The 11,856-nt window shown below is 43.5% G+C and overlaps 1 protein-coding gene across 1 annotated transcript in view; it reads left to right on the top strand.

Annotated features, from left to right (window-relative positions):
- Positions 1–656: 656 nt before the first annotated feature.
- Positions 657–11,856, top strand: part of SERTAD2 (SERTA domain containing 2) — a 48,927-nt gene continuing 37,727 nt past the window's right edge. The window contains exon 1 of the mRNA XM_063115994.1: positions 657–761. Coding sequence (XP_062972064.1) covers positions 757–761 — 5 coding nt within the window. The 5' untranslated portion in view covers positions 657–756. The remainder of the gene's footprint in view (positions 762–11,856) is intronic.

The following is an 11,856-nucleotide window of genomic DNA, read 5'->3' as shown; positions in this document are numbered from 1 at the left end:
GTGTGACCGCGCCGTGGCCTGCGCCTGCTGTCACCTTTTCTCTCCCTCCCCCCCCTCCGCCCCGTGTGTGTGTGTGTGTGTGTGTGTGTGTTGTCTTCTCCAGCAGCAAGCAGCAGATTTGTATTAGCATAGCTGATCTCCTGGGACAAAGGCACATGTAAGTGATAGCGGAGAGCTCAGCTCCGCCTTCCATTGGCTGGCCCAGCAAGGGGGCATGTGTCGCTCGCCTCCCAGGCCTTCTGCGGGAGCTGGAATGGGGCGGGGGGGAGAGAGAGTGCAGAGCGAGTGGCGGCGGCGGCGGCAGGAGGAAGAGAGGGAGGCTGAGCGGCGGCCTGCCTGACTAGGGACATAGGCGGGGCTTCCAACGTGAGCCAAAGGGCAAGGAGCTTGCAGGAGCCTCTCCTCGCGTCACTCTCTTTGCCTGGCAAGTGCTGGAAGCACAGGCTGCTGCTCTTCCAGTGCCTGCCTGCCTCCCTCCCTCCCTCCTCCTCCCCCCTCCTTCCTCCTCCTCCTCCTCCATTGTATAATGCTTCGTGATCGCCGCAGCCAGAGGCAAGCGGAGGCTTAAATCCTCCCCGAGCTGCATTCACCTCCCCGCCCCCCACCCCATTCCACCTCCTCCATCCCACCGTCAGCCCCCCTCTTGGGCGAGAAGAGCGACATATGGAGCGGGTGGTGGAAGATTAAGAGCGTGCAGAAGCCGCCGCCGCCGCCGCCGCCGCAGACCCTGATGCTTTAGTTCTCAGGAGGAACTGCATGGGGTAAGTTGGAACTCGCTGCTAAAAAGGAAGGATTTGGACAGGAGTGCGCGCGCAGGGGGTGTGGGGTGGGGGGGTCTTTGCTGTCCAGCATCAGGATCCAGAAGGTTGGGGAAATGCGAAAGGCTCTGTCAGCACAGGGTACGTCGTGGGTAAGGGGAGGCGATGGGAGAGGTGCGCTCAAGACAACGCGGGGGCTGTCGTTTAATAACACCCCCCCATCTGTTGGTTAGGAGCTAAAAGCAGAAAGACCCCACGGCGTGGTGAGGCAGGGGCTGAGGAAGCGCCGATTTTCTCTGGCGTGATTTGCTCCCCTTGTAACGCACTGGAGAACTACCTCCCCCCCCCCCCCGCCTCCAAAGAGAGATGTGCTGTAAAAAGAGGTGGGCTGAGTTACTTTTCTTCCTACAAATCGGTTGAGTCCAAATGTGCAGACGGATCGGAGGCTCCAGTGCGGCGTTAAGCAGGTGTGTGTGTGTGTGCTCGTCTCCCTGTTGCTTATGGCATAATGTACCTATATGCACATTTTCTTGCTCCTCTGTATTAGTGTGGCGCATTAGGAGTTTCTCAGAGCCATGTTTACAGTGCAACTTGCTTTTGCTCTGATAAGTTTCAGTATGAGCTGGAGACCAAGATGCCGTGGAAACTATACCCTGTAATTTTGCTTTCTGATCGGGGAGAAAAAAGCAAAAGCGTGGGTGTTTCAGAACCTTAAACTATGACTCTTGAGGGTCTTTTTTTCAAAACAAACATGCAAACCCCAATTAAGGGGGTGTCTCTGCATAATAGTCCAGTGGGCTAGGACACACTGAATTGGTCTAGCAAGGAGGGGATCATATGTAGAAGACTTTATAGGTGCTGCATATAAAATCCTTCAGCCAGGTTGTAAGCGGCTATGTTCCAAACTAAATTATTCCATGCTTTCGTGTTTCAGTATGGATTGGCAAGGGTGGTTATTTTGTCTTTTCTTGGAGACATTCTGCATTTTTTTTTAAAAAAAATGTCTTCCTAAAAGTTACCCTAGCTGCAAAATAACCTTTTAAATTAGGAGCTGTAAACATAATATTTAATGAAAACTGCAGAGTATAAGATTTATTCTACACCTTCAAATGGATCTTGACTTTTCTTGCAGTCATTGACAAATTGGATTCTACCATGTCTGGTTGGGGAGGAGTTAGTTAGTTAGTTTCAAACACATGTTGTAATTCTTTTCATTTGGTATTCTTTTGGAATGCATGGTTGCTTTTCTTGATAGAAGAGGTTTACAGCTGACTTTGACAGAAACTCCACTTGAAAGTTAGTAGCAAAATGAAATGTGTTTTTCTCGTTTCCAACGTTTCTCATTGGTCACGTCTTTCACATATATTTCCTTTCACTAATGGATCAGTATTGCGAATTCTGAATCAGGATCATCTATCCACTTACTCCCCAAAAATCCAGCTGAATGCTGCCCATTAAGAGACCCTTTAGGCTTCTGGGAAGTTTTCATAAATGCTTGGAGTGAAGGCCTCATTCCAGTGCTTAGAGGCAGTAGCATGGTTCTGTCTCTTTAATTGCTTCTGGTTTCCTTTCGTTGAGGTGACAAGGAATGAATTTTCAACGTTCACCAGCATTCACATGCAACTTTGTACATCCAATGTCACATGAGCAGACTTTGGCTTACTTTTGTGGGACTTTACTTTTTCTCTCCTCCCCCACCCTGCAAATCATATCCTCCCAAAAATTGCTCCAGAAGGTCCCTCAGTCCCCCCTTGCCCCCAAACAAATTTTGGAGGGTGCATAGAAGGCTGCTGTAGGGTGAGGATATTGTTCCACTGGTGGACAGACACCATTAGATACAGACTATCATTAATACAAATATTTTACTCCCCACCATGATATTTATTTATTGCATATGATAACTATGATAACTATCTACATAGTTATATATTTGAAACTAAGGACTTGATACAGCGTTGCTGTTGTTGTTTTCAAGTAACTCCAATGAAAATACCTGGAGATGGTGGTCCTATTTTCTTCTCTCTTTAAGTTTAAGAGGTAGTATTCCTTGTGGCAGTGTGTATTGGAGATGGAAGAGAAATAAGCAGCTTGTGGTGCTAGGCAGGTACACGAATTTGTATCCTAGGGAACACTTCCATTGTCCAGACAAGTATTGTAGCATCTAACACGGCCTTCCTCAACCTGGGGCGCTCCAGATGTGTTGAACTACAACTCCCAGAATGCCCCAGCCAGGCTGGGGCGTTCTGGGAGATGCAGTCCAACACATCTGGAGCGCCCCAGGTTGAGGAAGGCTGATCTAACATAACAGCTGCAAGGAGGTTTTTTTTCCCTTTTGGTGCCTTATCTTACTTAATATAGCTCAATAACAAAAATCTCAGAGCAAAACTGAACATTTAAAAAATACAATCATGCTTGTTAAAATTTGCACTGCATGTGAAAAGAAAATTAATGTACTTTATGCACTTATGTTTAATGCTGCATATCTTTGAAACTGCTGAAATGGACACAAAAACATGTTCTAGTGTAGATATGTGTTCAAATACTTTTTTTTAAAGGCAAACCTTATCTTAAGGCTAGTGTGGTGTAGTGGCTAAGGTGTTGGACTGGGAGCCAGGAGGTCTGGGTTCTAGTCCCCACTTGGCCATGGAAACCCACTGGGTGACTTTGGGCCAGTCACAGACTCTCAGCCCAACCTACCTCACAGGGTTGTTGTTGTGAGGATAACATGGAGAGGAGGAGGATTATGTACGCCACCTTGGGTTCCTTGAAGGAAAAAAAGCAGGATATAAATGAAATAAATAAATAAATAAATAAATAAATAAGAAGCTGATGTCCTTAAGCTGCAGTCTGATGGACACTTACTTGAGAACCAGTCCCATTGAAAGTGGTAGAACTTCCTGCAGAGTAAGCATGAATAGGACTGGGCTCTATAAGTAAATTTGCTTCTGTTTTGCTTAACCTAGATCCCCCAAAATATGGACTAACAACATGTAGTGTTGAAAGCTACATAATGTAAACCATCAGATGCCAGATTTTCTAAACCATCTTTTTAAAGGATAACTGTTGAAGTTGGCGTACATACCCAAAGAAGTATGTCCCCAAACCCAAGACTAACATACCAAAAAGTTTGGCTTCACCTCCAGTACATCTTAGGTCAGCCTTCTCACCCTCTAGATGTGTTGGACTACAACCCCCAGCATAAGCCAGCCAACCATGCTGAGTTATGGCCAATCTTCAGGGCACCAGGCCGGGAAGGCTATCTCATATAGTAGCCAGTTGAATTACTTTTTGGACAACTAGTATGCTTTCTTCACCATTGTTTTGAATCACTGGTGTGAAAAACAGTACCAAACTTAATTTTATATTCACATATTTCAAAAAGTAGTTGGGAAAGTAATATTTTGCTGTTCAGAATTCTTTTTTTGCATCTACATAATTTATATATGAGAGTGCAGAATATCAGAAGTAAGGTTATATTATTTTTAAAACGTAGGCATTCTTCCTATGACCCATTTATAAGGGCTCTTCAGTGTCTCCTTTGGAAATACAGTTTCTGTCTAAAAAGATAACACAAATGGAGACAGCTCCAGTTGCAACAGCTTCTTGGCCAAAAAGAAGGGGAGGGGGAAAGAGAGAGAGAGAGAGAGAGAGAAAAGAAAAGAAACCGTGCCAGAAACAGCAGACTCTGATTACAGAGTCCAAAGATCATTTAATGCACTAAAGGAAAAAGAGAGAGTGAGAGAGTGAGAGAGAGCAAGGTCCAGTTTAAATGGCTACAGGTTGGCACTAGGTCCAAGGCACAAACACAGGGATCCTCCTCCTAAAATCAGATTTTTCTAATATATATATATATATATATATATATATATATATATTTTAAAGCTGATTGTCTGGCTAATCACCCAGAATTTGGTTTTTTAGTTTGACACTTTGGTGGAAGTGCAGAGTGCGAGCCACATATGGTGTGAGATTCTGGCATTCCTTTCCTTGTGTGGACAGTGCTCGCCCTGATCTACCGTTCCCCCCCCCCACTTTTGCAGTGCAGGTGGCAAGGGATTAGCATATACTCTGGTGGGTACTGTGGATCTTTGTGGTGCTCTGCCCAGACAACTGTTTGACCAAATCTGTTTCATGCAAACTTGTCCCCAAAGGAACTTAATAAAATGTGGCCTCTTTGATACATACATAGATTCCAAGCCTTGATTTGCATATTGACAGTGTGACCCTACCCATCTCTACTCAGAAGTGAGTCCAATAGCGTACAGTGGGCCTCACTCTTAGGGAAGTAGGGATGATTTTGAAGCCTAAATAGCATAGGTTGTTTGTACTTAATTGTCCCACAATATGTGTTTCCAGTAGCTTGTTGCTCCTCTGGCTACAGGCAGACAATGGTATTTTTAAAGAAATTTGAAAGCAGGTTGGCAGAGGTTTCACTTCGTGTGAGATGTGTATGCATTTCTTTTGTCCCACTGCTGCCTCTGATCAAACAGGCCATGGGCATTTCTGAAACAATACGTTTACTAGAGATGACAGTGGGGCAAGTTCACACAAACCCTGATTTCAAACTTTTTTACCCTGTTGGATCATTTGTCTCCACCCTTAAAGGCTCTCACTTCACTAGGATTGCCACCCCAATCCAAATTAGGAGCTCTTTTAAGAACTGTGGAATAGAGAAATTTGGCTGGTTATTGGAGCAGATTGACTGCGACATCAGCTCCACAGCAGTTGGAAGTGAATCACATTTTTGTCCCACCTGGAACTCTTAAAGGAACCCAGAACCTGTTTATATCTAATTGTAGAGACCCTACCCTGACACACCATTTGGAAATAGCTAAGATTAAGGGCAAACACATGAAACAAACATGGATGGGGAATTAACCTTGTTTAAGCACGGTGAAAGTTACAACTGGCATTGAGATACTGTGGAGAAGGGGGCAGCAAAGAATATTACAGGGTGTGTTTCTTGTTTGTATGATGGCATTTATTCAGGCATTGATTTTGTGTAGACTAAACATGTGAGGAGGGTGAGTCTGCTAGTCCTGTCTTCCCTCTGTCACCATTTTGGTCACCCTCTACACGTGGAGGGTAACTGTATCTGTAGAGGCCCTCCACACAGTTTTGAACAGTGGAAAATCTATGTTAAAAATCCATGGATAGAGGAGGTGCGCCCCTTCAAAAAGTCGCCCTCCTCATGTAGAGAGCACTGAAAGTGGCAATGGAGGGTGTGTGTGAAACTGATGTACTCTCCCTTCTCACATGTTTAATCTACACAGGTTCCTAATAGGGCTAGTGTCAAACTGGGATATCTTCACTAAAGGTTATGGAGCCTGTGACTTCACTCTTTTAGAAAACTCTTGACTGAAGTCACATGACTGAAAATCAAGATGGCTATTTGTTGTGTTCAGTTCTTATAGCTGACCATGTGACAAAGTAGTCATCCGTTACACAGCCAGATCCATTTTCAGTACATAGTGATGTAACATTTTCTTTTTGCCACACATATTTCCATGTATTAAAAAAATATATGTATCTGACACCCTGAATGACGGTTTTATTGTATAGGAACACATGACCAGGGCTGATTTTTGATCATATGGTTCTGCCTTTATTGTGTCACATTGATGGTACAAAAGAAATGCAGTGTTAATCAAGTGCTGGGGAATTTTATTGAAGTGTCCACAGATGCCAGAAAAGGCCTTGTTGGGAAGAGATGTATATTAGCAACCTTTGAATGCTTGTGATGGCGTGGGGAGTTGCTTTTGCATGGGGCAGTGGGGTGGTCCACTGTGATCCTACTGAGCACAGAAGCTAGGATAGCAAATAGATGATGCAAAGCCATCTTTAAAGCTGGGCTGATAAATGTAGATGTACAGATGTACAGAGAATGCTGGTTCCATGGTCTTATGTTTCTGTATGTCTCGTGATTGTTAAATGAGGGCCCAGGTTGTTAATGCTGAAATATGGAAAGAGCTAAGAGAGAGGTTATTTGTGTTCATGTTTCTGGGTGGTTGAAAGAGCAGGGTGTTAGCAGCAGCAGCAGCAGCAGCAGCAGAGTTTAGCTTATAGATTACTCTGCCTGGCAAGTTAATTGCTGTGCAGTCTGTGGAAACCTATTTATGGTTCTGTGTTTGTATGAAATGAGGAAGGAATCCCATATCCTCAATTTCATTTTAAGTAAGGTTCGTTATATGGGAAATAGAAAAAGAAGACAGCTACTGTAGACTAACTGGTACACACTCCCGTAAATGTCATGCAGCCTCATTAATTTACAGTGCAATACTATGTACGTTTATTTAGAACTAAGATCCACTCCCAGGCAAGTGCAGATGGTCTTCCAGCCTTAGAGTGGTGTTGCAGGACATGCAAACTAACAAAGTTTGGAGAAAAATGTGTTCCAGTTCCAAAAGTTATACATTTGAGAACATGAAGTGATATGAAATAACTAATGTTTCTGATAGCAGGAGGTATTTATGTGAGGAGCATTTTACTAGATATTCTTGTTCGAAACAAAATAAAATGCCCTTTTAAACCATACAACCAAAATCCAGTGCTTTAGTTTTTTAAAACAATTGTTTTCCATCTAACTGTTATAGAATACCATTACACTATATTGCATGACGTTGCTGCTGCTGCTGTTGCTATGATTAAGCTTTTCATTAATTGCTGTAAGCAAGGCTTTATCTGAATTCAACAAAATCTGTTAGTTGTGCCTTTATGTGAAGTGCAAGGTAGTTGTGCTGAAAAGTTCCAATAAGCTTTGGAAAGCAACAGGACAATTAATTTCATTATTAACCTTTGTAAGCTATTCTGGTAGCCTTTTTGGCTGAAGATGGAGGTGGGAAATGCTATAAATAAAATATTTTGTTACTTTTCTTAGGTAGACTTCTGCACCAGCTAGTAATGGTGGTGGCTGTTCCATTAAATTTAAAATCTTTTTTTTTTTTTTGCCTCTTGTTCAAAACTAGTATAAAGTCAGCAGCAGTATAAAAAGAAACGCCCATGATGGCAGGTAAACTATGCGGATGTGTTTGGAGGCGTGTGCGCGTGCGTGGAAAGAAGGCCTACTTTAAGTAGACTGTACAGCTAGTCAGTCAGCAGGTCTGACTAGTTTTGAAAAGCCTTGGGGCAGTTTTGTCTTAATAAAGTGCAGGTAGCTGGGAAACAAAGTTCTTAAATCCAAATGTCTCAGTACAGTGCCACCTTAAGGTTTTCTCCTATAAAAAAGATTAGGGTTTTTGTTCTTGCAGTTCATTTTCTCTCTCAGATTCTAAAAAAGCCACACAAAATAGAACTTGTCATGATACATTTTACTATTATAGTATTTGACTGATTGATTTGAATGGCGGCGGCATTCTCAACCTCAAAGGAACTTTGACAGTTGAATATCTTATAGCAGAATATACAGTCTTGCGTTGTTTATTAGATAGACAGTGTTCATGGTGCAGGACAATCTCTGCTGTCTGTCTTTGTGCTTGTTAACAATCTACAGTATTGAAGTTCTTATTAGCAGGTCGTTGTTATTTTGAACTTCTGTCACCTCCTATCCCAGAAAAGCGACCTACCACTTTGTGTAGGGATCAGAAAGTTTCGTTAATAACTCACTCTCCCAAAAGGGCAATCATTTTTCTTCTTCTGTGACGTGAAAGCAAGGCCTGCATCGTGCTCTCCTCTCCATCTGCTTCGGAAGAAGATACTTGTGGTAGATTTCCTTCTCCAAACCCAAAGTATTTGTTGCACAAAATCCTTCAGCCAGAAAATAGTTTTTGCTTTTATTTTACATTTTTTAACATAAGTAGTTCCCTCTTGCTCCAAGTGTGAATGTAATATGATATGTGTGATGAACCCTTACGATACTGTCTTCTAGTTTCTTCCTCCTCCTCCTCCCCTTAACTATGCAGTAAAAGTAAACGTTGATTCATATGCAAAAAAAAACCAGGTAGAGAAAAGAAGAGAAGAAAGTGAGTCACTCATGTTGCTGCTCTCTAACATAGAATTTGATGGTAGTATTTGCCTGTGTCTTGACTGAGACATGTACTTTAGAACCTGTTGTTCTCCTGGTGACCGTTTAGAAAAGTTTCTGTTCTGACTTTTATTCTTATAATTACCGCCTCCCTAAACAGTACAGTGATGTCTTCTCAGCCACGTTTTACTCAACAGATAATCAGTATGTAATCCTTCTGTGTTAAATTCAATGTGAAGAGTATTTTAAATACGTTGCACAATGAGATAGTTGGATGAAACAAAATATGATGTTATTCTTATTCTCCTTTCAACTTTGCGGCAACATTGCAACAGTTTTTGCATAGAGGAAATTGAGTCTTGCAAGAGCACTGCTTGCCCACAGATCTCCATTGATTCCGTGACCGGTTTGGGGACTTAACATGGATTTTTCATGTCCAAATTCAACATGCTGTTTGGCTAACAAGAACAGAAGCTGGCAGTAAAAGGGTTGACTGCTTAATTGAAAACAATATGTCAAACAGCCCTGTCACCTTTACCAGCCTTGGTTCTTTAAGTCACCACTCCCCAAGTCTTCAAAACTTTATTGTTTTCTCATAGGACTTATCCCTGCTTTCCCTAGACGCTGACCCTGTTCCGATGTAATGGCAGCATTCAGCAGCAATCAACGCACAAATTGCGGGGCTGTGCTCCACATGTGAGCCGCTTCCAGTTTCCAGCATTTGTGGTCGTTTGTGGGCTAAACAACCCCAGGTTAACCTATGATTTGTTTTGGAGTTAACCTGGGGTTGTTTAGCCCACAAACAACCCCAAATGCCTGGGTTTAAGCATCACAAAAACAACCTTCGAATGCAGGTTGTTGCTGGAAACCAGAAGCAGCTTGTGTCCCTGCAATTCATGAGTTAATTAACTGCCTTTTCATCTGAACAGATTCATTGTGTCAGGCCTTCCTCCACCATCTTCTCCTTAACCCCTTCATCTCTATGCAGTTTAGTTCTTGGCTTATTCCACTTTACCTTGCATCAGGTCTCTGCTTGTCAATCCACTGCTTGCTCTGTACCTGCTGGACACTCTTCTCACTTGGTTCCTGAGCCACTGTTTAGTGAAGGGTTTTTTATTATTATTATTGTGGTGGTGGCAGCTGAGCCCCCAGTTCTATTAGCCAGGCTAGTATGATGATGCAGAATGGAAGCAGGTAGCATGGAATATTCATAGGTGGCGTCCTCTGAGTGAAGTGAGAGGGCACTTCGGAAAGAACTAGAATTTCATACATTTAAATAAACAGTCTGACTAAGAAGAAGCCCAGGAAACAGGACAGCCAAGGGAAAGGGAACTCTGAGACAAGTTGGATAAAGGAAAGGCAGTGTTAGCTTTGGGCTGAGATACAGAAGCATTGGACTGATACAGAAGCCAGATCAAAGAGTAGATGGAGGAGACAAGGGCCTGAGGAAACAATAGGCTGAGAAGATGAATGACGGGGCCAGCAAGGAGTGTGGATGTAGAAAAAGCTTCTGCAGAAGCTGTATATTATTGGCAGGAGGAGGGGTGGAGAGATAAATAAGAGGACTGAGCAGTGAAGTATGTTGGCTGGGTGCCAGTGGGCTGAAGGAAGCAGAACCAATTAGGTTGTAGCAAGAAAATGAGAGGCCTGAGGAAACAGCTTCCAGAGGGGTAGCCATGTTAGTCTGCTGCAGCAAAACAGCAAAGAGTCTTCAGGGTGCCACAAGATTAACAGGCTTATTATGGTATAAGCTTTCAGAGACTAAGGCCTTAGCTAGACCTAAGGTTTATCCCGGGATCGTCCTGGGTTGATCCCTGCCTGCTCCCGGGATCCCCTGTGTGTCATTTACATGAACAGGGATGACCCTGGGACAATCCCGGGATAAACCTTAGGTCTAGCTAAGGCCTAAGAGTCCACTTCGTGGTTGATGGAGGCATGAAGTTGAAGAAACCTAGGGGACAAGCTTCATGCAAGGCTAGGATTGCCATTATGACTTGTACATTATTTCTTCGTATTCAGCATTTAAATGTATTGGTGATCTGCCACAAAAAAGTGGCAACCTTATACACGGCTCAAAAACATAAGGTACGTGAACTGTGGACAAGCAAATGGAACTACCGCTTTTGTTCTGGCCCTGCAATTGGGCAAGGCAGAATTTTACTCATCGTGTTATTTTCCTGACTGGAAAAGCGTCACCTGCTTAATTTCTTTGTCCTGTGCTCTTGCTGAAGAAACAGGGTCTGAGAGAAAAGTGGGAACCCTATGGGCAAGGGAGCTTTGGAAGCCAAATGATTTGAACTAACTAGCCAATTCTTCTATGGAGTGGGGAAGACAAGGCAAATGGTGACTTAGGCCACAGCTAGACCTAAGGTTTATCCTGGGATCATCCAGGGTTCACCCCTGCCTGAGCACTGGATCCCCTGTGTGTCACCTAGGTGAACAGGTTTGACCCCTGGACGATCTAGCGATAAACCTTAGGTCTAGCTATGGCCTTAGATTGGGCCTGGGAGCAACAAATTTTGTCTTGCTTTCCTCCCTAGTTCTCTGGGATCAGGTCCACAGAAAGAGCAACTTTGGCCTAGGCAGGATCTAACCTCCCCTCCCTCCCTTTTTATGGACTACAGTCCACACCTAGCGGCTTTAGGCCTCAACTGTATAGAACTAGAGTGGTAGCCAATGTTAATTGAAATTTTATTAGGTGTTTCTTTAGTTGTGATGAGAGAGAGCAAACTGGGGAGGAACTACCTACTAATTCAGCCAATGCCTGCTCCCAAAATCATGCATGCCAAGATGATCTGAATGTGGGAGCAGTGTGGGGGGAATGTTTGTAGAGGGGAAACCAGGAAGGAGTGTTTAATCTATGCTGAGCCCACCAGTTCTTTCCTGCAAACGCCCCCAACCCCATTTTCCCCTCACCTCAGAACCTGGATGGGGGGAAATGGGGGTAAAAGGGCTGAGGGGCATTTGCGGGGGAAGGATCAGGGGGAAAGCGCCCTTCTTCCACTTGCCCATTCTCCCCTGCAAGTGCCGTCAGCAATCCTCTTCATGGGGACATGAGCTTAGTCAAATGGAGAGCAATCGTCATTTAAATATCAGCTTACTTTGTTTTTATTTTACTTATTTATTACATTTTTATAC

Source organism: Elgaria multicarinata, chromosome 2, assembly GCF_023053635.1.
Source record: "Elgaria multicarinata webbii isolate HBS135686 ecotype San Diego chromosome 2, rElgMul1.1.pri, whole genome shotgun sequence".
Classification (NCBI taxonomy): domain Eukaryota; kingdom Metazoa; phylum Chordata; class Lepidosauria; order Squamata; family Anguidae; genus Elgaria; species Elgaria multicarinata.
Note: the sequence above shows the minus strand (reverse complement) of the source record. Positions and strands in the feature narration are given on the sequence as shown.